Raw genomic sequence first — 22,858 nt, forward strand, 5'->3', positions numbered from 1 at the left:
ATTTTTTTTCATATTTTGGTGGAAAATAAGTATTTGGTCAATTACAAAAGTTCATCTCAATACTTTGTTATATATCCTTTGTTGGCAATGACAGAGGCCAAACGTTTTCTGTAAGTCTTCACAAGGCTGGCACACACTGTTGCTGGTATGTTGGCCCATTCCTCCATGCAGATCTCCTCTAGAGCAGTGATGTTTTGGGGCTGTCGCCTGGCAACACGGACTTTCAATTCCCTCCAAAAGTTTTCTATAAGGTTTAGATCTGGAGACTGGCTAGGTCACTCCAGGACCTTGAAATGCTTCTTGCGAAGCCACTCCTTCGTTGCCCTGATGGTGTGCTTGGGAGCATCTGACAAGTGGTGTGCGCCTCTGTGCATGCCCCGCCACAAATCTTTCTTGAGTCAAGGAATGGAATAAGATATGTGGCGTAAGGAATGCCACTGCTCGTCATGAATTTGACGAGCAGGGATTGATAAGCTCCTGTCCCAATCCAACTCGGCCTATTTTATCGAAGCTGCACGAAAATTATGTGAGAAAGCCATAAGTTGCAAAAATATACCGCAGCATCGCATTGCAACAACATTTTGTGACTTTTCAAAGTTTTTACTCCACAATTCAGACATAAAAGCTTTGTTGGATCGGGCTCATAATGAATGGCGGGGCATATTTATCAGGCTAACTTTGTCAGAATTTAGACATAATTTGCCCCAAAAAACTGTCTTTCATGACTTGCACCATATTTAGTATGTGATTCAGACACTTTTTATGACTTTTCCAACAAGGGAGTTGTGGCCTCAAAGAAATGGAGTGTGACCTGACATGCGACACCATTCAACAAAATTGTGGCACAAAGTAAGGCAAATAATAGGTGATGTAAACTTACACCTGGATTCATCACTGTTTTTTAGGTTGTTTTTCTTTTTTAAGTCTTTTTTTAATTTTTTCTCTACAACTTTGCTTATCCAGATGTTTTAGACAGAGTAATGATTTTTTTTGTTTTTTGTGCATCTCACTTCAGTTTTACCCTGGAGTAGTTTCTGTAGGAATTTTCAATTTCGTGCCTTTTTGCGGGACTTTTTAATGGATTCGCGACCTTTGGTGATGAAAAGTTGGAAAAAAAACGGTTAAAGACAAAAATGAAGAGCATTTTTGATTTAGTACCAAATTCATGCATTTTGAAGAAATTAGCGCCTAAAATACCAACAAATACAAGACAAAAAAGAAAAGTGACTTCAATTAATGGCAAATGCTGAATCGGGCCCTTAGACTAGACATGAACCATTTTGATAATCTGATGCATTTTAAGCTTATTTCATCTACGTTTACATTTTGTTAAGAATGAATATGTCCCATTGTGTAGACAGTAAAGAGAGTTTATATATAGTCCAAATGTACACACAATGAATCTTTTTCTTTGACCTAAAAAAATTAAAGAATTTTTACTTTTTGGTGGACATGTTTGTTAATTTTTAGCAATTGATGTTGTTCTAATTTTATTTTTTTTCCCACCATTATTGTGCACTCTTGAGACTGTTGCTGATAGGTTTATTCTAAAATAGATTCACTGACGTTGTTCGTTCTTTCCGCTTCAAGCTGCCATTATCATTCACAAAGTAATCTTTCTTTTCTTACAGACTATAATAGCAGCTCTGTGGAACAGTATGATTCTCTAATCACAAGTAATCTCGTACCGATGTACAAAGAGTTCTTGAGTGAGTGTAATTCTTACATTGCATATTGGGGTGAATTAACAATATATGTGCACTCTATGGAAACTGAGGAATATTAAATACATCTTTAGTACCAGTTTATTTTCAAAGGAAAATTCTTCTTTCTGCACTGAAGTTATTCATTAGAATACTCATTAGGTCTTGTCAGCAAAACCTATAGTTGTCAGCAGGACATGTTATCAACCTAATGTGTATGGGTGCATTCTAATAAAAAGATTGTTTTAGGAAATCCATGTGAATAAAAATCAGTTTAAGAAGTTGTCCGGTACTTTTTTAAAATTGCCCAATGTATTCAGCATGTGGGCATAAGTATATTTGTAAATACCTTCTGTTGCTGATAATGCCTGTGAGCGGCGCTATCGGTGGCCGCTCACAGGCATCACTTGACCCCGCGCTGACGCCACGACAAGTGAGGCGTGACTCGGCACTGGGGTCCCCGCAGAGGCTGCTGGGTTGTGGGCGGGGTTATTCCCCCGCGTCACACCCAGCGTCCACTGTGCGCTTTCCCAATGAATGGGGAGAGGGAGAGAGCATGGTGGATGCAGGATGTGACGCAGGGGAATAACCCCACCCACAACCCATCAGCCACCGGTGGAACGCGGAAGAGGGACCATTGGCTGTAGCCTGGTCTTGTCATGACGTCAGCGGATGTCAGCGCCAGCTGCAGCCGGGGGTCACGTGATGCCTGTGAGTGGCCAGTGATAGAGCCGCTTATAGGTATTATTTGCAACACAAGATATTTACAGAGACACTTACGCCCACATGCTGAATACAATGGGCAACTTAAAAAAAAGTACCGGACAACCCCTTTAAAGGGAACCTGTCACTTCCAAAAATGCTATTTGCCTGCAGATATAGTGGTGATCTGCTTGTAGAAAGTGTTACAATGATTTACTAGACGTTTGGCTACCAGAAGAAAATGAAGCAGCGGCTACAAAGGAGACAATAATGTTATATTCTCCCTGCAGCCGCTAGCTTATAGTCATGGGGGCAGTGCAGGGAATGGTTACAGTCACCACTTACCCAGTGAGTGCACTGTGATCGCCAGTGTATTTGTGTGCAGAGCAGGCTGTCAGTCAATGTGCCAGTGAGTGATTACAGCACGCTCACTATACAGAGATAAGTGACTGTCTGCTCCCTGCTCTGCCTCGATGACTGGAAGTGAGCGGCTGCAGGGAGAATACTCAATTTTCTCTCTGTAGCCGCTGCTCCAAACTGGCTAAACAGGATTTTAATGCTATTTACCTTCAGCCCAATACTATATCTGCAGGTAAATGTTCCCTTTATATATCAATAATTGCCTGAAGCTCTTAATACAGTATACTTCTTAGACAGTAATGTATAAAGCACATGTCACTGTATCCCAAGTAGAAAAATGTATAACAGAAGGAACCAAAATATTTTCTGAATATATGAAGTAATTTCATTAAAAACTATTAAGGCACTTACAATGAAGTCATGAGCAATGTTGTCTTTTGTAAAATCATTACAGTATCATATTCAGAAAAGATTTTCAGCAATTCAGTGTTACAAAGCTATCAATGATCTCTCCAATTGTAGTGAGATTGTTTTATCCTGTAAGCGCCGCCATATTCCTGCTACATGTTCCAGATTTGAAGTTATGGTAACAGGAGATATATCATGTGGACTGGAAAAGAACACTTGGAGCTTTGTGAGCTGTACTTTCTCTTCCTTTGAGAGATCCCTGTTAGACTGTCTTAGACCGCAACACATTCAGAACTGTAGGTCTTAACTGTTTTTCTAGCTTTCTGATGATTTGCGGGATATCCATTCTCTCTAGCTCTGAGACAATTTGCAAGGTGCTAGAATAAAATATATTCCTATAAATAATGCTGATAAGGCTATAAATGTTGAAACTGTGCTAAATTTTGCTGCAGTATCACTCTTGTAATAATATTCATTGGTTGCTGGTTGTCTTATAATTTTTATTCTGTCTAGAAATCTGGAATTACTTAAACAACATACTCCTATTAAAGTACGCTTCAGAAAGAAATGGAGTTAATGTGGTCACTGGACCAGTCTTTGACTATAATTTCGATGGACATTTTGATTCATCAGCTGAAAACATAAGGTACATTAGATAAATAGTATACACACAGCATACATAATGTAACAGTTTGAGGACAAATTGGGTAATGGCATCACCATCTTCTGGGTTAAATGCTTTGTCCAAGGAGAAGTTTCACTCAAGTCCAATGGGCTAGGTTCAAAACCATTTGCAACCAACTTTATAATCTTAAAACACAAGAAAACCAAGTGCATTGCAGTACAAAAACAACATTTTCCACCGGGCCACTAATTAAATACATTGCAGCAATCTAGCTGTCCAGATTCTGAGCCTAAACAATAATCCATACTGTTCTTTATGGGGATGAAGATGATGACTCTCACACAGGCTGGCAGTGCTTTCTCTTCAGACTGGGAGCCATTTCATGAGCAAAGAACACCCTTTAAGAAACACTGTCACCAGTTTTTGCTGCCTCATCTGACAGCAAAATAACATAGGAGCAGAGACCCTGATTCAGTGATGTGTCACTTACTGAGCTAATTGCTATATTTTGATAAAACAGTGTTTTATCTTTATCAGTAGGATATTATCACTAGATGACTAATAAACCGCAGGTCTGAGGAGCAATAGATGCAGATTGCAGAAAGTACAAGAGTTTGCAAAGATGAGTTCAGCATAACCATTTCTAGCTCGTAATGTTTAAAGCAGATGTAGATTAATCAACAGGTCTGAGGCGCAGTAGATACAGACTGTAGAAACACAGGAGTTTGCAGAGATGATTACAACTGAATAGAACTCCAAAACAAACAGCAACTGAACACAACATAGACTGAACACTCAGACACATTAATTTCACAGCTGGCCTTAAAAGGAATTGGATGATGATGTCACTAAGGAATAATGGGCCATTTGTGAAACCCAACAGGGAGCACAGCAGATGGTGGTGGCCATAGGGGGAGGGAGTAGAACCCAGTTTTGGAGTTGCGACAAGTATGTTACACAGGTTGTGGGATCCTGGCATACAGAGAGGGATCTCTGTGGCCCTCCTCGCAGTGAAAGTGTGAAATTCCACATGATACCTTACGATCTCGTACTTTTAATTAACTAAACTCTGCTACATCCTTTACTGAGCTAATGCTGTTACCGTTCAGTAACTGCTCATTGGAGGATGTAGCAGACCTTGTTTAGTTCAAAGCGTGAGATTGTTAGAAAGTAGGGTCCTTCCTATCTTTTTAATAGTTGTCAATTACAAAAAACCGTCAAAGTATAGTTGCCCATTGTTTTCTTAAATAGAAAGGGCAGCCACAGACTGGTAATAAGTACTCTTTAAGCCTGGAGCTACAAGACAGTCTTGGCCACATCATAGATCATGTAGCCAAAGATCACTGTTTACAGCGCTACATCACAATATAATGCAAGTGAATGAAGTTACATTGCACAAAGTACTGCGACAAGTTGCAAAAAAATTGAACTGGTTTTGACTTTTTGCAACTTACCTATCACCACCGCAGTACCTGGCAGGTCACAATGCGACTTAGTTCACTTACATTATGCTGCAATGTAGCAGCAGTATGCACTGATCTTTGCCTACGAGCCTTTTTTCTCAGCTAAAGTCGCTGTGTTGCCCCAGCATAACTGTAATAAATGAAATATTTTGCTCTGATTCCTCTGCATAAATATATCTTTTTACTTTCTTTGACTAAATATTATGTCAACCTTAGGTATGTTACCTATATGTTAATGTTGTTTCCCTTTTAACACTTGCAATTTCCCTGTCCACAGTTATGTTGATGGCTCAAATATTCCTATTCCGACACACTACTTTATGGTGTTGACCAGCTGTAAAAATGTTGTTCAGACACCAGTTACCTGCACTGGTAATCTTGATGTCTTATCTTTCATCATTCCTCACAGACCAGACAACACGGAAAGCTGTGCCGTAAGTATTTTTTTAGATCATAGGTAGATATGCAAAAATGTATTTCCATTATGGTGGATTAATAGCAACTGTTAGAAGCAGATGATGGCTGAATATCACAGCCAGCATCTGCTGGAAAGAAGTGAGTTCAGTTCCTGAGCCCGCATCAAAGTCAGGGAGCCAGCATATGACGTATGTAATGGTCTGGGTGGTGGAACCACTGTGCCGTGACCTGAGGAGAACCTGGTCGGGCGTGACTAGGTGCCGCACCAAGACTGACTTTGGATGCATGGCAGATGACCCCCAAGGGACAGGAGGCTGAAACAGAGGCAGATAGGTGCTGGCGAGCACGGCAGATATACAGGCTGGTAAGCTGAAAGATATAACTGTAACACAGGCAGGCACGGCAGGCATGGATATACAGGATAGGTATACTGGGATACGAGCACTGGGGACCTGAGAACTAGCAAGCATGCAAGACAAAACTAACACATTGCTCAGGCACCTCCCTTCAGGTGGAGGTGCCTTAAATAATAAGTGTCTCCCAGTCATTGTCTGGGGACACATTGTATACCCTCTTAAAGGGACAGCGCACACACCCTAAGCCCAGTGCTCGGGGATCTGCAAGCCATACGCAGAACCCAGGCAGCAGCAGGAGAAGGAGGGGGAAGTGAGGGGCTGCGGTGGTGAGTAAGTCGGCGTCCCTCCTACAACATAGCAGTATGTCATATGTCGGTAAGGGAGTAAATAGTTTGGCAAGTGCCAAATTGTGATGGCTGTTCCATTGGGTCATAGTGTCTGCAAAATAGCAGGTCTTGTGTGGTGTTCCCAGTATGCAGTGGTTACTATCTACCAAAAGTAGTCCAAAGGAAGTCAAACATTGAAGTAGCGACAGTCATGTGTGCCCAAGGCTCACTAATGACGTGAAGATCAAAGACTATTCATTGTAAGCTAATCCCAGAAAAGAGCTACAGTAGCATAAAACTACTTAAAAACTTAATTCTGGCTATGTTATAAAGGCATCAGATCAAAGTGCTTTTTAGCTTGCTAAGTATGGGGCTAACTGGTCATATAGTCATAGTTTCTTTGCTGACCTTGTCCATTGCTTAAGGAACCTGCAAAAGGCATGTGAGCATCAAACCTTTACCACTGACTAATTGAAGAAGCTAGCCTAGTCAAATGAGTAACATTTCTTTCTTATATTATATGGAGGACAAGGTATATGGCTGTCTTACCTGTAGAAAAGATGGCACAATGGGAAGCAAGCAATCTTGGGGAGCCAGTGCCATGGTATAAGCAATGTTCTTCTGGGAAACCATACATTCCACCATCAATGTCCAGGAATGATTTGAGGTACAATATCAATGGAAGCCCTCCATAGGAACTTGAAGACTTACAGGATCTGATGCTTGATGTTCATGTCTTTTTGCCAGATAATATAGGATACCTTCATAGGTCTTGTGTAGTCCGTACCTTTATGGGTCAGAGCTGTATTGATAGCACAAGGGGGACCTAGACAATTTTAGACAGATGGTTTTATTAGTATAGCTGATTAGTGTGTATTTCAATAGATTCAATTTGTTTTGTAAAAATTCCTGTACACTTCCTGACCATTCCATGCTAATGAATGCCAGATACAATTGGTTGTGATCAAAAGTCAATGACTTGGTGATAAATGTGTCTTTGTGACCATCATTAATAGACTGTTTTGAATAAATGAGTCAGTTCTGTACTCATAGGGCCTGGCACAGCATTTTTAGCATTTTCAAATGGAATTTTATTTTTCTGGCAACAATCAAAGCCTACTTAGTAATACTCTCTGACTCAGAATGGTTATGTCACCTGAATTTCACAAGACAGCTTCCTGACTGGAACATCTAAAATGAGTAAAAACAAGTAGTTTTGAATACCCTTTTTGCTTATAAGACCAACACAGAATTGCAAAGACTAAAGTAACTTTGCTAAAAAAAAAAAATGTCATACAAGGGTGAATGCAAACATAGGAACTAGAGATGATTTACTCGATCCTTTATAGTTCCTGAACTTTGCAGTAGCCGCAAATTTGAGCAGATTGCAAATTAATTCACACAGGTCGGCTAAAAAAAAATGAAAAGCACGATTTCTCATACTGCTAAAGAGTAACCGAGTGGGTTAATGACGTTTGGTTTGGCCAGGCTGGCTTCTCCATAGTGTTTTTCAGCTATCACATCATATTACATGGTCTTACTTCTTCACTTTGAAAACAGCCAGTCTGTCCCTGATCCCTAAAAAGGGGATACTTTTTGGAAGGCTTGTTAAAAGCCTTTTTACTTATTTACTTATTTTGAGAATAGCAAACCTGTTGTATATCCCAAAAATTGGATACTTTTTTCACTAATATTTGAGAAACCATTATTTCTTCATTTATAAAAGTGCTGAGCACACCTGTTTTGGCTCTCTAAATTAAAATATAACTTTCAGCCACCATGTGTTAAAGCATTCTTTTCTTGTTAGCACCACACCGAATCCCCACTCTAACAAGCAGGGTCTCCGGCGTGTCACTTCACTCACCCGCGCTGCTGCCGGCGCTTCCCTCCCCCGTGCTCTGCCTGCTTCCAGCCGTGTCCTTAGTGCACGCGCGCTTCCACATCTTCAGTCCGTCCAGAGACTTAATCCACGTCAGGCCAGGTGGTCTTTGTTTTTTGCCCGCTTTAACTTTTTGGTCCGGTGGCAAAAATATCAGAGCTGATGCCCTCTCTCACTCATTTCTGTCTGGTGACCAAGAGGAGGATCCTCAATTTATCATTGAATTGTCCAAGATGGTTACTATCGCTCCAGTCAGTCTGTCGCGAATTCCCCAGGAAAACCCCTTGTGGCCAAATTCGAGAGGGAGCGAGTTTTGTCATGGGGCCACTCATCCAAGGTGCCTGGTCACAGGGGACAAAGGAAGATGCTACAGTTGATTTCTCGCCACTACTGGTGGCCATCCATGAGGAGGGAGATCTATGCCTACGTGGCTGCCTGTATGATTTGTTCTCTTAATAAAGTCCCTAGACGACTTCCTACCGGTTCTCTCCTGCTGTTACCCATGCCGTCTAGTCCATGGCAGCACATAGCAATGGACTTCATTATGGATTTGCAATATCCGAGGGCTGCACCGTCATCTGGGTAGCCATAGATCGCTTCTCCAAAATGGCACATTTTACCCTGTTTGCTCTTCCGTCTGCTCCCAAACCGGCTGACAGCTTCATCAAACATATTTTCTGTCTGCACGGATTTCCTCGTCACATTGTGTCTGATCGAGGTTTGCAGTTCACTTCCAGATTCTGCAAGCTCTCTGTAAGCATCTGGATATCGTCTTGGACTTCTCCTCGGCCTATCACCCTCAGTCCAATGGGCAAGTGGAGCGAGTCAACCAGGTCCTGGGCAACTACCTGCGACACTTCGTCAATGCCCACCACAATGATTGGATGAAATTACTTCCCTGGGCTGAGTTCTTGTACAACAATCACGTTGGTGAAGCTTCGGGAGAGTCTCCTTTCTACATTGTTTTCGGTCGGCAACACGAGGTTCCCCACCTGGTGACGGTTCCTTCTGATGTTCCTGCAGCAGATGTCCTCTCCAAGGATTTTCTAAAGTTGTGGGAAGACACCAAAGACACTCTAAAAGCGTCCTCCGCCCGTATGAAGAGAAATACTGACAAAAGGCGCCTGGACCCTCCGTGCTTCCGCCCTAGTAACAAGTTATGGCTCTCGGCCAGGTACGTCTGGCTGAAGGTGCCCTTTTACAAGTTGGGTCTTTGTTTTATTGGTCCTTTCGAAGTGCTAAAGCCAATCAACGAGGTCTCCTATAAACCGAAGTTGCCTCCTTCATTATGGATTCCGAATGTTTTCCACGAATCTCTGCTGAAGCCGGGAGGTGCCTGAGCAACTTCCTGTTCCACAGTCTATGTTGTGAAGGTTGTGTACTAGTTCATGCTACCAAGCCTGCTGCACTCTGGTGCAAACAATCCTGCTGCACTCTGGTGCAACCAAGCCTGCTGCACTCTGGTGCAACCAAGCCTGCTGCACTCTGGTGCAAACAATCCTGCTACACTCTGGTGCAACCCAGCCTACCTGTCCTACTGGGTCCAGCCGATGCGCGTCCCTTGGTCTGTTTTGGAGTAGCACCTGGGCCACCTCCCTTGTCCCTTCTCAGATTGCGGCGGGGTCGGACTGGTCGAGACCCCTAGTTACGCCCCTCCAGGAACTCCTCAGTCCGTGGCACAGTGGTTCCACAAACCACGTACGTGACACTTCTTCATTTAACAAAGAAACAAATCAATTGAAACTCCTCAAAACATGGATCATTTCTGCACCTCCCCAGGTGAAAAAAACAGTTTATTTCATTTGCACTGCCTGTGTACAAACTCCAGCAAGGTAGGCATCTGCCCAAAACAAGGAGAATTTATGGACCATTTCTACAATATAACAAGTCTGATACTGCAGTGTGTTATTAAATAGGCTGTTATTTAACACTGGTTACCATCTGCTTTTGCCTAGCCAGATAGCTTGAGGTTACTTGGACAGTAATAAGGATGTGTTTGAAGTTAAGAGCTCAAAAGGAGTTCAATACAATCCTAGAAAACCTCTGAGTGCTACACACGTATTTTCAGGGCAATTGGAGGCTTTGAAGGATTGAGATTAGTGCCAAATTTATTAGCCACAAATCAAGTTTTTCAATTTCAAATGGTTTAATCATCTCTAGTAGACAACAATACAGATTACATGTGAAATGTAGAAAGGAGAAGTCCATCTCAAGTGGACCTTCCTTTCACAGTGAATTGTCCAAGGCAGAAGATCAGTATAAGTTGAAGTTCTGACATCGGTTGCAGTGTGCCATTTATAATACTGGTGTTGTCACATATGGCAGCGGGACCATTGGGTTCTCCCAATGCTACATGACCAATGTGAAATTGTTACCTCTGCAGCCTCTATAGCTACATATCTTGGCAAAATTAATTAGTTTTTCACTTATATGACAGCCTAAATTATAGGCTGTGGACATACACTGTGGAAACATTTATTTGAATAAGCTATGTGCTCTGATTTTTTTTAAGGCAATGGGTCATAGCCAGGGTACTTATAGGAGAATTAGGTAATATAGTGCTAAGGCTTCTTTACCACTGAGCTTTGCCTGGCCTATTAGTTCCTTTATGCCAATTGCCAGTCTCCACAAAGACACACAGTGTCCTCTAGATCTAGGAGACAATACACAGATTTCACCACTTGTCAGATTAGAAGTATAGAAGTACAACATAACATTCTGTTAAACAATATTCTCAAATTAACCAAAGTTTGTCTGACCGCCCTCTTCCAGTGGTCATGGCATATAGTTCAGGATACTTGTTTGCATCCTGTTAAATTTCACTGGATCCAAATAGGAAACAGAAGGTGGGCCAATGTTTCGGTAACCTTCTTACTCAGAGTTTGCTACTAAAAGTAGTAAAGAATTCCAAACCTATGTTTGTTTTTATTCAACTCCATAACTTTGGGACATTATGTGCTGATTACAGAGGAAAAGCCACTAAACAAAATCCCCATCCAGCTTAACAATGTCTCAATTTCAGGGGTATACTTTAAAATAGCTAGAAGTTAAGATTTGCCAGTATATATAGAGTTTCATGTTGTATTCTCAATGAACACAGATTATCAAGCAAGTACGAGCTTTGTGAGTTTCCTAGATTTAAAGGGTTATTTTCAGTGGCATAGCATGGGTTGCCAGCTCTTGGGGCAAGTCAAGTATTTTGAGAGCTTTAACCTGCGAACAGTTAGCGCTCCATGTTCCTTCTACCAGTTCAATATCCTTAAATACATGTATTGTAATGTGAGGAAAATAATAATGAAATTATTTTGTTTGAGCTTTGATTTATTTTCTTCAGCTATTTCATGAAATCAAACATTAAATTTTAAAAATAAAAAATTACACATTGGGTTTTTTTTTATGTAAAATTTTAGAACCCTAGCCCTATGACTAACCTTATTCCTAACACTATGCTAAGCCCTATTCCTAACCCTGTCCAGAAACTTATCTCACAATCCTAACCATAACCTATCCCTAATCCTATTTTTCAGCCTAGCTATAAACCTAACTCCATCATTATCTGTGTATTGTTAAATTGTGTGTATATGTGTGTATATATACAGTGGGTATGGAAAGTATTCAGACCCCTTTAAATTTTTCACTCTTTGTTTCATTGTCTTTGTTTCATTGCAGCCATGTGGTAAATTCTAAAAAGTTCATTTTTTTCTCATTAAAGTACACTCTGTACCCCATCTTAACTGAAAAAAAACAGAAATGTAGAAATTTTCGCAAATTTATTAAAAAAGAAAAACTGAAATATCACATGGTCATAAGTATTCAGACCCTTTGCTCAGGCACTCATATTTACGTCACATGCTGTCCATTTCCTTTTGATCCTCCTTGAGATGGTTCTACTCCTTCATTGGAGTCCAGCTGTGTTTAATTAAACTGATAGGACTTGATTTGGAAAGGCACACACCTGTCTAGAGATAGAATTGTGGCAAGGCACAGATCTGTCCAAGGTTACAAAATAATTTCTGCATTACTAAGGTTCCTAAGAGCACAGTGGTCTCCATAAATGGAAGAGGTTTGGGACCACCAGAAGTCTTCCTAGACCTGGTCGTACAGCCAAACTGAGGAATCGTGGGAGAAGAGCCTTGGTGATAGAGGTAATAAAGAAGGACCCCAAGATCACTGTGGCTGAGCTCCAGAGATGCAGTACGGAGATGGGAGAAAGTTCCACAAAGTCAACTATCACTGCAGCCCTCCACCAGTCGGGCCTTTATGTCAGAGTGGCCCCACGGAATCCTCTCATCAGTGCAAGACATATGAAAGCCCGCATAGAGTCTGCTCAAAAACACATGACGGACTCCCAGACTAAAAGAAATAAGATGAGAAGAAGATAGAACTTTTTGGTGATAACTCTAAGTGATATGTGTGGAGAAAACCAGGCACTGCTCATCACCTGCCCAATACAATCCCAACTGTGAAACATGGTGGTGGCAGCATCATGTTATGGGAGTGTTTTTCAGCTGCAGGGATAGGACGACTGGTTGCAATTGAAGGAAACATGAATGCGGCTAAGTACAAAGATATCCTGGATGAAAACCTCTTCAAGAGTGCTCTGGACCATAGACTTTGCCGAAGGTTCACCTTCCAACAAGACAATGACCCTAAGCACACAGCTAAAATAACAAAGGAGTGGCTTCAGAACAACTCTGTGATCTTGACTGGCCCAGTCAGAGCCCTGACCTAAACCAAATTGAGCATCTCTGGAGAGACCTGAAAATAGCTGTCCACCAACGTTCGCCATCCAACCTGATGGAACTGGAGAGGATCTGCAAGGAAGAATGGCAGAGGATCCCCAAATCCAGGTGTGAAAAACTTGTTGCATCATTCCCAAGAAGACTCATGGCTGTACTAGCTCAAAAGGGGGCTTCTACTCAATACTGAGCAAAGGGTCTGAATACTTATGACCATGTGATATTTCAGTTTTTCTTTTTTAATAAATTTGAAAAATGTCTACATTTCTGTTTTTTTTTCAGACAAGATGGGGTGCAGAGTGTACTTTAATGAGAAACCACTGTAACTATGCAATGTTATATGCCCTTTATAATAGTGCAGTAAAACTTTTACTACATAAAATGTGTATACATTCGGTTCATATGTGGCCTGGACTTCACAATTGCCTTCAAAACAGCATAAGGCTTGGGGCAGATCACTAAATTAGTATACATATACATATAGGTCAACAACACTGACTGGAAATTAGACATCTACCCTCCATTTGGCTTGAGATGCTAGGATTGTACTCGACTTGGTTCTCCTCCCAATCCCTCCTAGCACTTACCCAATTACTGTCTTCATTGATTAGAGCTGCTGTTACATTTTTACATTTTTTTTCTAACCTTAGCTAGTCATAGGGTTAGGGCTAGGGTCTGGTTAAGGGTTAGACTTAGGGCTAGGTTTAGGTTTAAGGCTGAGTCATGTGTGAAGCATTCATTCGTTAGCTGCTCATCTTCGGTCATCTCAGTCTCAGCTTATTCAGAGCACAGTAGTGAAGATGAGTTTGTTATAGACTGCAGAGCTCTGCATAGTCAAAGACCTAGAAGACAAAGCTCACTTCATTAAACCTGAGCTTTGCTATTTTGGCTGCTGCCACAACAGCCTATGAAAAGTTCATCTCGACTGCTGTGCTCCGCATAAGCACTCATAGCACCCCACCATGGAGAAGTGACCCTTGCAGTTGATGATCATTTGACAGTGGGGGCATTGTGGGTATTTGGGGGTTGAAACTTTGTGATACCATGGATTTTGGCACCTAAAGAAACCATCCATACTGCGTCCCCATACTAGGCCACTGATTATTGTTAAAACTTTGTTCAACTATATGAGACTATAAAGTGAAACTGTCATCGGGATCTTAAACCCCATTCTGATGGCATGTACAGTATGTCAAGATGCTTTAATGCTGATTAAATCCTTACCTTTTTTGTAGAAATCCATTTTTCTTGCTTCAGAGAAATCCATAGTTGAAATGGTATGCTAATGAATTGTAAGTGCAGTTGGTGGGCAATACATACGCAGCTATCCTGCTACTCTCCCTATTTCCCGCTCTCTCACTATTTCCCTCTCTGTCTCCTGTCTCTGTCAGGTCACTCCTCTTTCAGTGACCTGTCAGTCAGAGACAGGAGGCAGCCAATGGGTGGGGAAAGACAGAGGGAGCAGGAGAGTTGGGTATGTAGTGCCCACCAACTGCACTTGTGACTATGCAAGGAAGGTAAGGATTTTCTCAGCAATAAAGCACCTTTACATACAGTACATGTCCTTACTTTTGGGTATAAAATCCTTATGACTGGTTCTCTATAATGGTGTTGTCCACTTTATCTTTATTACAGATGTGTTGAGGACATGATTTTATGGCACTTACTATTATATTGGTATGACGGGTTCTCCTCCTGCTCTTGTTAGTGCAGCTTTTCCTCACAGACCGCACAGCTCACCTGATCTCAAAACGGCTGCTAATGGTGGCATATGTGACCAGACCTCAGTGTTTAATGAGCATAGTGGACAATCCCTTTAAAAATAAACAATGGCCTAGTCGGGGCCAGCTCCAGGTTTTTGTGGGCCCTGGGCGAAAGAGTCTCAGTGGGCCCCTTTAACACATACCACGATTCATGATGCACAGATATATATATATATATATATATATATATAGTACAATGCCAAAGATTTCACTTCTTTCATTACATGAGTGATATCTATTGTAAATTCTACAATAGCTCAGAAACCGGCGAATCACTCCACACAGTATACTGACCCCCATAAAATGCTCCATACAAGATACTAGCCCCCATAAAATGCTCCATACAGGATACTGGCCCCCATATAACGCTCCATACAGGATATTTGCCCCCATATAACGCTCCATACAGGATACTGGCCCCCATATAACGCTCCATGCAGGCTGTGCCCCCACATAATGCTCCATGCAGGCTGTTCCCCCCATATAATGCCTCATGCAGGCTGTTCCCCCACATAATGCCCCACACAGGCTGTTTCCCCCCCGCATAATGCCCCATGCAGGCTGTTCCCCCCCAATATAATGCCCCATACAGGATGTCACCCCCCCTTATAATGCCCCATGCGGGATGTCACCCCCCCTCTTATAATGCCCCATGCAGATGTCACACCCCCCTCCCTTATAATGCCCCATGCAGGATGTCACTCTCCCTTATAATGCCCCATGCAGGATGTCACACCCCCCCTCGCTTATAATGCCCCATGCAGGATGTCACACACCCCTCGCCTCCCTTATAATGCCCCATGCAGGATGTCACACACACCCCCCCTCCCTTATAATGCCACATGCAGGATGTCACACACACCCTCGCTTATAATGCCCCATGCAGGATGTCACCCCCCCTCACTTATAATGCCCCATGCAGGATGTCACACACCCCCCTGGCTTATAATGCCCCATGCAGGATGTCACACACCCCCCTCGCTTATAATGCCCCATGCAGGATGTCACACACCCCCACCCCACCATATAATGCGCCATGCCTCCATACAATAAAAAAAAAAAATCAAATACTCACCTCACTTCTCCTCACCTGCTGCCGCTGCTCCGGACTCCTCACGCGCGCCGGCGTCTTCCCGCTCTGTGCTGTGATGGCTCAGGAGAGAGCGCGGTGGAAAGACGTCACCGTACCCTCTGACCTGAGACGTCACTGTGCAGCAGCGGTGGAAGAGACAGGACCTGCTGCAGAGGCTCGGGGAGAGGTAAGTATTGCGCCAGCTGCCAGGGCCCTGAGCAAGCGGGTGGGAGGGAGCTGACACCGCTCTCCTCCGCTCACTGGTCCTATAGAGCGGTGGGGTGCCCGACGGCGAGTGGGCACCCCGCTTGCTCAGGGCCCCAGCACTTGCCCGGGTGCGCCGGGTGCTGACGTCGGCCCTGGGCCTAGTGTTGGGAAGCCACAGGCGCGGTTGCCCATCTGCAAATCCTTTTATATTGCACTATTACTACAATCAAAATCTGTATTCTGTTACCATACGGTTAAAATATAAATATTAAAGCGCATCTGTCAGCAGGATTGTGCTCAGTAAACCACATATATTGTCAGGTGGGCGACATTACACTTATTAAAATGATACCATGGTTGATGAAATCTGTCCTGTGGTTCTTGTGTAATCTTTACTTTCAGCATGGAGATGATATGCTCGTGCTTTGGGGAGGGCCCACGGGGGGGGTACTATCTGGTGCTATGCTTACATCTTCATCTGTATGCTCTTATGAAAGCTAACTGTGCCTTTACTGACCTGCCTTCTATTTTGCATAATGCATCTAGTAGTGTGGGGCTAGGTAAAATAGGAGGTAGGTCAGTGAAGTCACAGTGAGCTGTCATAAGAGCATACAGATGAATATGTAAACAGGGCACCAGATAAAGCGCCCCCTACAGGCCGCCCTGGAGCACGGCATATCATTATCTCCAAACTGAAAGTAAAAATTACACAAGAACCACAGGACGGATTTCATCAACCAAGGTATCATTTTAGTCAGTATAATGTCGCCCACCCGACAGTGTATGTAGCACAATCCTGCTGACAGGTGCGCTTTAAACTTGAACAATGAAATCTTCTTTAAGCTTTTTAGGGTAGCCTAATGTGTATTTATACTGTTTTACAAGAGAATAGAATGAACTTTACTGTAAAAAGGGATATTCCAGTTTCAGCCAATAAATGTTATTCTTTTCATACTGAAAATGTATTGCATTTTCCAATATACTTTATGTATGAATATAATTTTCAAAATCTCTTCTTGCTGTCTTTCAATAGAAACCTTCATTTACTCCCAGTGGATACAAATCAATCAGTGGTCAGCTCATCAGAAAACACATTTCTGGTGCACATACTGTTATGAGCCATGCACTATATGATCATCACATGAATATGTACAGATTTCTATCCACTGGGAGAAAACAAAGTGAGTCGGAGTCACTGAGTGCAGTCTTTTAACATGAACTCACTTTGCTTTAGATCCTAAAACCATATGCAATTGCCACAGAAAAAAATATTGGAAAGCTGAATCACTTTTTATTATGCAAAAAACATTATTCTTTCACATTGAAAAACAGTGGATAACATTGGTAAAAGCTGAGACTAAAGGAGCTCTGTCTAGTGCCACAATATTTTAGGAGAAAATACCCACACCTCTTCAGTGGTTAAACCACCTCTGAGAGCTGACAAATGGGTTCATGCAGGACAGAGTAAGACCTTGTTCAGACCTAATATAATCTATAGCCAGCCCTTAGATTCCCACTGCCTGTAGGAAATTAACTTTATTCTTCTCGGTAATGTTCTAGTTTTTAGTCGTGGGGGCGGCGCAGGTGCCGGTTCAGTCACCACTCAGTATATGGAGAGTGGGACTGTAACCACGCCCCCTGCACTGACTGACAGCAGCTCAGTATCAGTGCTGGCTGTCAGTCAGTGCAGGGGGCGTGGTTACAGTCCTCTATATGCCGAGTCTGCACCAGCGCCGCCCCCGTGACTGAACCCTGAATGTTACCAGGAGGAATAAAGTTAATTTCCTCTCGGCAGCGGGAGTCTAAGTGCCATCTCCGGGCAGGTGTAGAACGCTATTAACTTTCAGATTAACCTCATATCTGCAGGTTAATAGCGTTTTGTTTTTCACGTGACACATTCCCTTTAAGTTGCTAATCCTTCCTAATAGATTCACTGGATATATGATGTAAATAATAGAAATGCATATTATTTTTCTTCATTTCAATTAAAGGCAATCTGCATATCAGAAAGAACAAAATAAGGCCTCAAAGTAGCATGTATTTCACGTCTCTTGTTTTGACTTTCCAGGATGATAAACCAGAAGAAGAATGGGTTGAGGAGAGGCTTAAGGCTCATGCCGCTCGTGTCAGAGATGTTGAATTGCTCACAGGTCTGGATTTTTACAGGAAAAAACAGGAGACGAACATTACCGAAGTTTTACAACTGAAGACATTCCTGCCAACATTCGAGACTATTGTAAACTGAATGATGTATTTTCAGAGCAACTACAAGTTTCCAGTATTGAGATTAGAACAAATTTATTTGCCGCAAAACAAATCTTTGGAGAGAATTTGGCAAAGTCGGTAAATTTGAATTTCAAAGGATCCGCATATCTCTACCAAATACAATTACCATACAGAAAAAGTGTCAGCAGATTCTGTTATTGTAAAAGATAGATGACAAATGTCTAAGCTTTTATGCATCAACATATGACATTTTGTTTCTGTCCATGCTGTAACCAGTGATTGACTATCTTGATTCATATTACAACAATGGGTTTATAAAAAAAATGGCTGTAAAATAAAATGCTTTCTACTTCTTTCAGTGACGGCTATGTATTATACTTCATATACTGATCTGGTATTACAGTAAATAAGCAACTATAAGAGGCAGAGCTCATACTTAGCCAGGGGTAAAGAATGAAATATGTTTGGGTGTAAACAACTGCAAGCTAATGATATATATTGCATACAATAAAACAAGTATCACACATATACCGGTAATATTGTAAAAATAGTAAATGTATTATTCAATTAGTCATGAAAATTCTTTTAATAAAGTCATGTATAAATGGAATACCGGTCCTAATGAAAAAAGTTGCAATTATTCGGAGTCATCATAATAAATTTGCAAAGTTACCACCTAAAAATACTCTGCCAATATTCAATAAAGTTCATAATAATAACACATTGATGAATAACAAAATACTAAGTGCAATAAAAAATATCAGAGGATTATAATATCAGTGCATATCATTGAAAAATGAAAGTGTTATTTGCTATTGGAAGAATACTCAAATTTAATTGCATGTGCTTGATAGTTGGAGGGACAAAGAGTAAGCTTGAGTCATACCCAAATATGGACATTGACAGAGACTATAAAGTGCAGCACACAAAATGCCCATTGAGCGTTTCGCCGTCGCTTTTTCTAGGGCATACTTCTCCAGACACCCAATGAAAAATCTCTGGTAGCATCCAATTGGGCTTATCATCTTGTAAAGTTTAGGTTATAATTTAGGATATCTCTGTAACAGACAAAAGAAATTAATAAAATAAAAACTATGTTTTATTCAGCTCTACAGCGACTATTCCATGATGTAGCAAGTTTGAAGGGGTTGTCCTTCCATTGTAACAGTGATAAAAGTGCCCCAATCTGTCCACAGGTGTGGGACCCAACAGTCAGACCCCCACGATAAATAAGGTATCCCCTGTCCTATGAATAGGGGATAATTTGTGTTTATCGAAAACCCCTTTTTACAAGGATTTTTCACCAGTTTGAGCATGTTAAAGGGGTACTCTATGTGACTGCAGACTTGTGAATCCTCACATCGCATGTACTGCGCGCTGTGAGGATTCTCTGGTGCTAGCGCCAGGAGTGGTCTGTCATGTAACTGCAAGAATGCGATTTGCATACGTCCAGCCACATTTCGAATAGATGTGTCTGGCCTTGCTCAATACACTTGCATTTTTTAGTGGGCAAGTTACCGCATGTATGTAAATTGCATACTTGAGGTCACATGCCCACTGTACCTGACGCCAGCACCAGATAATCCTCACAGCACTCAGTGCACTGCCTTCATGTACCTTAAGGCCAGACTATCCCTTTAACATGCTCAAACTGGTGAAAGACCCTCTTTAAAAGGGTTTCAGGTATAATCAAGTTATCCCTTATCCACAGGATAAGGGATACCTTATTAATCGGTGGGGGTCTGACTGTTGGGGGTCTGACTGTTGGGTCCCAGACTGTTGGGTCCCAGACCCGTGGACAGAATGCACATGTCTGACCGCTGCTCAATTAAATTTTTATTGGGCTGCTGGAGAAAAAACAAGGACAGAGTGCAACAGGCCAATAGAGCAGCAATCGAGCATGTGTACTGCTGCTTCATTCTAACCGGAACAAAAATTGCCAATTCTGCCAATCAGTATGGGTCTTACAGGTTGGACTCTCAGTCCCTGTAGGGATGTTTTAAGACCCGAATGCTCACCTGGCACCCAAAACTCACCCCCACTGTATAAAACAAGTAAAATACTTCGAGGGGCTGGAGATAATAAGTTCTAGAGAGGTTTTAGCTGCTTCATGTTTATGGTACAATTACACTATCTGACTGTATGTGCACTATTGTTGTTGCACGGACACTTTACAGAGCAAATATTTTATACACATAGCACTGTGGGCACTAGGGCATTATTTGCACTTTCCTGGCACTTAAAACATTTTCCACAAAATTTACAGTAGGTGCAAAAATGCTACACAAGATAAGCCAACCAAGAGGTGCAAACTGTGACAGTAGTGTTTAAAGATGTTCCAAATGTATCATCCGGCATGAGCCACTGTGATAAATTTGCCACATTTTCAGATTTAGATTTTCATGTCTAGCCAAAGTCTGCACTGATTAAATATAGGACTGGATTAAAAAACTTGCTGCTCTGTATTAAATGAAGCACAAAAGTTTTGACTCATACATCCAATGTTAAGGATAGATGACTAAAGTGGTTATTCACTGCTAGATGACCTCTGAAATAACCATTTGTCAATTTTTGTTTTTAAGTTTTAATTTTTTTCCTCTCCTTTTTTAAATGGCGATGAATATTTGGGTTTTGCATTGACATAGACATTGAAACAGTACAAGGATACCAGCGAGAATATATTCCTAAAGGTATACATAAATAGTGATTGTTTAGTAATTACCAAACAGGATTTCGGACTAAGTGTAAAGCAGAGGGACAGTCGGAAAGAAACAAGAGAAAAAAAGACAAGAAAAAAACCGACCATGAAAGTCCCAAACGTCAATTGCAGTGAAAATTGTTATTTATTTATTGATTACAGGTGACAAACAAATGGATAGCAACCAATGGCAAAATAAATTAAAAACATTTAAAAACCATTTAAAAAACAGGGGCGCATATCCGGGTTATATGTAGAAAAATTCATGTTGGGAGTAGCCAATTAATAATTTTGAATTACTGGTCCATAGGTAGCAAATAATAAATAATAAATATTAAATATTTATACACATAATCACCACATAGAAACATGTAAGGGATGAGAGAGATGAAAAAAATATATATTAAACATATAAAGTGCAAGTGGACGCATGCCCGGGATTGGGATACCTGGCTACTCACTGTAAGTGCTTTTTAGTTCAGTATTTGCCAACTATGAGGCCTATCTGATATATGCCAGCTGTATGGTCCAGTATGTAAACGGTACTCTACAAGCACATCTTTTTTCTAAAAACTTAACCTATAACAATGATTCTCTGATCGCCGTTTTTCTTTCCTCCCTTTGTATGGTGTTGGCTGATCCTGCATCTTGTGGGAATGTCAGACTACATTTATAATATCTTTGCACATTATGTGATTATGTGATATACAATCATGTGATATACAATTTGCAGGTTTGCACACCATTGGAGAGTGAGATTTATAGTGTAAATATCGCACATATAATATACTTTGGGAGAGTGAGCAATACAGTATATGCACTTGCACTTTATATGTTTAATATATTTTTTTTTCATCTCTCTCATCCCTTACATGTTTCTATGTGGCGATTATGTGTATAAATATTTAATATTTATTATTTGCTACCTATGGACCAGTAATTCTAAATAATTAATTGGCTACTACCAACATGAATTTTTCTACATATAACCCGGATATGCGCCCCTGTTTTTTAAATGGTTTTTAAATGTTTTTAATTTATTTTGTCATTGGTTGCTATCCATTTGTTTGTCACCTGTAATCAATAAATAAATAACAATTTTCACTGCAATTGACGTTTGGGACTTTTATGGTCGTTTTTTTCCTTGTCTTTTTTTCTATTGACATAGACATACAGTGGATCCGGAAAATATTCAGACCCCTTTAAATTTTTCACTATTTGTTTCATTGCAGCCATTTGGTAATTTCTAAAAAGTTAATTTTTTTTCTCATTAAAGTACACTCTGCATCCCATCTTGACTGAAAAAAACAGAAATGTAGAAATGTTTAAATTTATTAAAAAAGAAAAACTGAAATATCACATAAGTATTCAGACCCTTTGCTCAGTATTGAGTAGAAGCACCCTTTTGAGCTAGTACAGCCATGACTCTTCTTGGGAATGATGCAACAAGTTTTTCACACCTGGATTTGGGGATCCTCTGCCATTCTTCATTGCCGATCCTCTCCAGTTCCATCAGGTTGGATCGTCAACGTTGGTGGACAGCCATTTTCAGGTCTCTCCAGAGATGCTCAATTGGGTAAGGGCAGGGCTCTGGCTGGGCCAGTCAGGAATGGTCACAGAGTTGTTCTGAAGCCACTCCTTTGTTATTTTAGCTGTGTGCTTAGGGTCATTGTCTTGTTGGAAGGTGAATCTTCGGCCAAGTCTGAGGTCCAGAGCACTCTTGAAGAGGTTTTCATCAAGGATGTCTCTGTACTTGGCCGCATTCATGTTTCCTTCAATTGCAACCAGTAGTCCTGTCCCTGCAGCTGAAAAAGACCCCCATAGCATGATGCTGCCACCACCATGTTTCACTGTTGGGATTGTATTGGGCAGGTGATGAGCAGTGCCTGGTTTTCTCCACATGTACCGCTTAGA

At 41.3% G+C, this 22,858-nt stretch overlaps 1 protein-coding gene across 2 annotated transcripts in view; it reads left to right on the plus strand.

Moving 5' to 3' along the window:
* The window catches only part of ENPP3 (ectonucleotide pyrophosphatase/phosphodiesterase 3), a 190,827-nt gene extending 172,223 nt beyond the window's left edge, over window positions 1-18,604 (plus strand). For both annotated transcript variants that reach the window (XM_073671257.1, XM_073671258.1), the window contains exons 22-25: window positions 1,632-1,709; window positions 3,687-3,819; window positions 5,539-5,695; window positions 18,089-18,604. In XM_073671257.1, coding sequence (XP_073527358.1) covers window positions 1,632-1,709; window positions 3,687-3,819; window positions 5,539-5,695; window positions 18,089-18,265 — 545 coding nt within the window. In that variant the 3' untranslated portion in view covers window positions 18,266-18,604. The remainder of the gene's footprint in view (window positions 1-1,631; window positions 1,710-3,686; window positions 3,820-5,538; window positions 5,696-18,088) is intronic.
* Window positions 18,605-22,858: the final 4,254 nt, after the last annotated feature.

Source organism: Phyllobates terribilis, unplaced genomic scaffold (assembly GCF_046119375.1).
Source record: "Phyllobates terribilis strain yellow unplaced genomic scaffold, ASM4611937v1 Scaffold_3__8_contigs__length_932513732, whole genome shotgun sequence".
NCBI classification, from domain to species: domain Eukaryota; kingdom Metazoa; phylum Chordata; class Amphibia; order Anura; family Dendrobatidae; genus Phyllobates; species Phyllobates terribilis.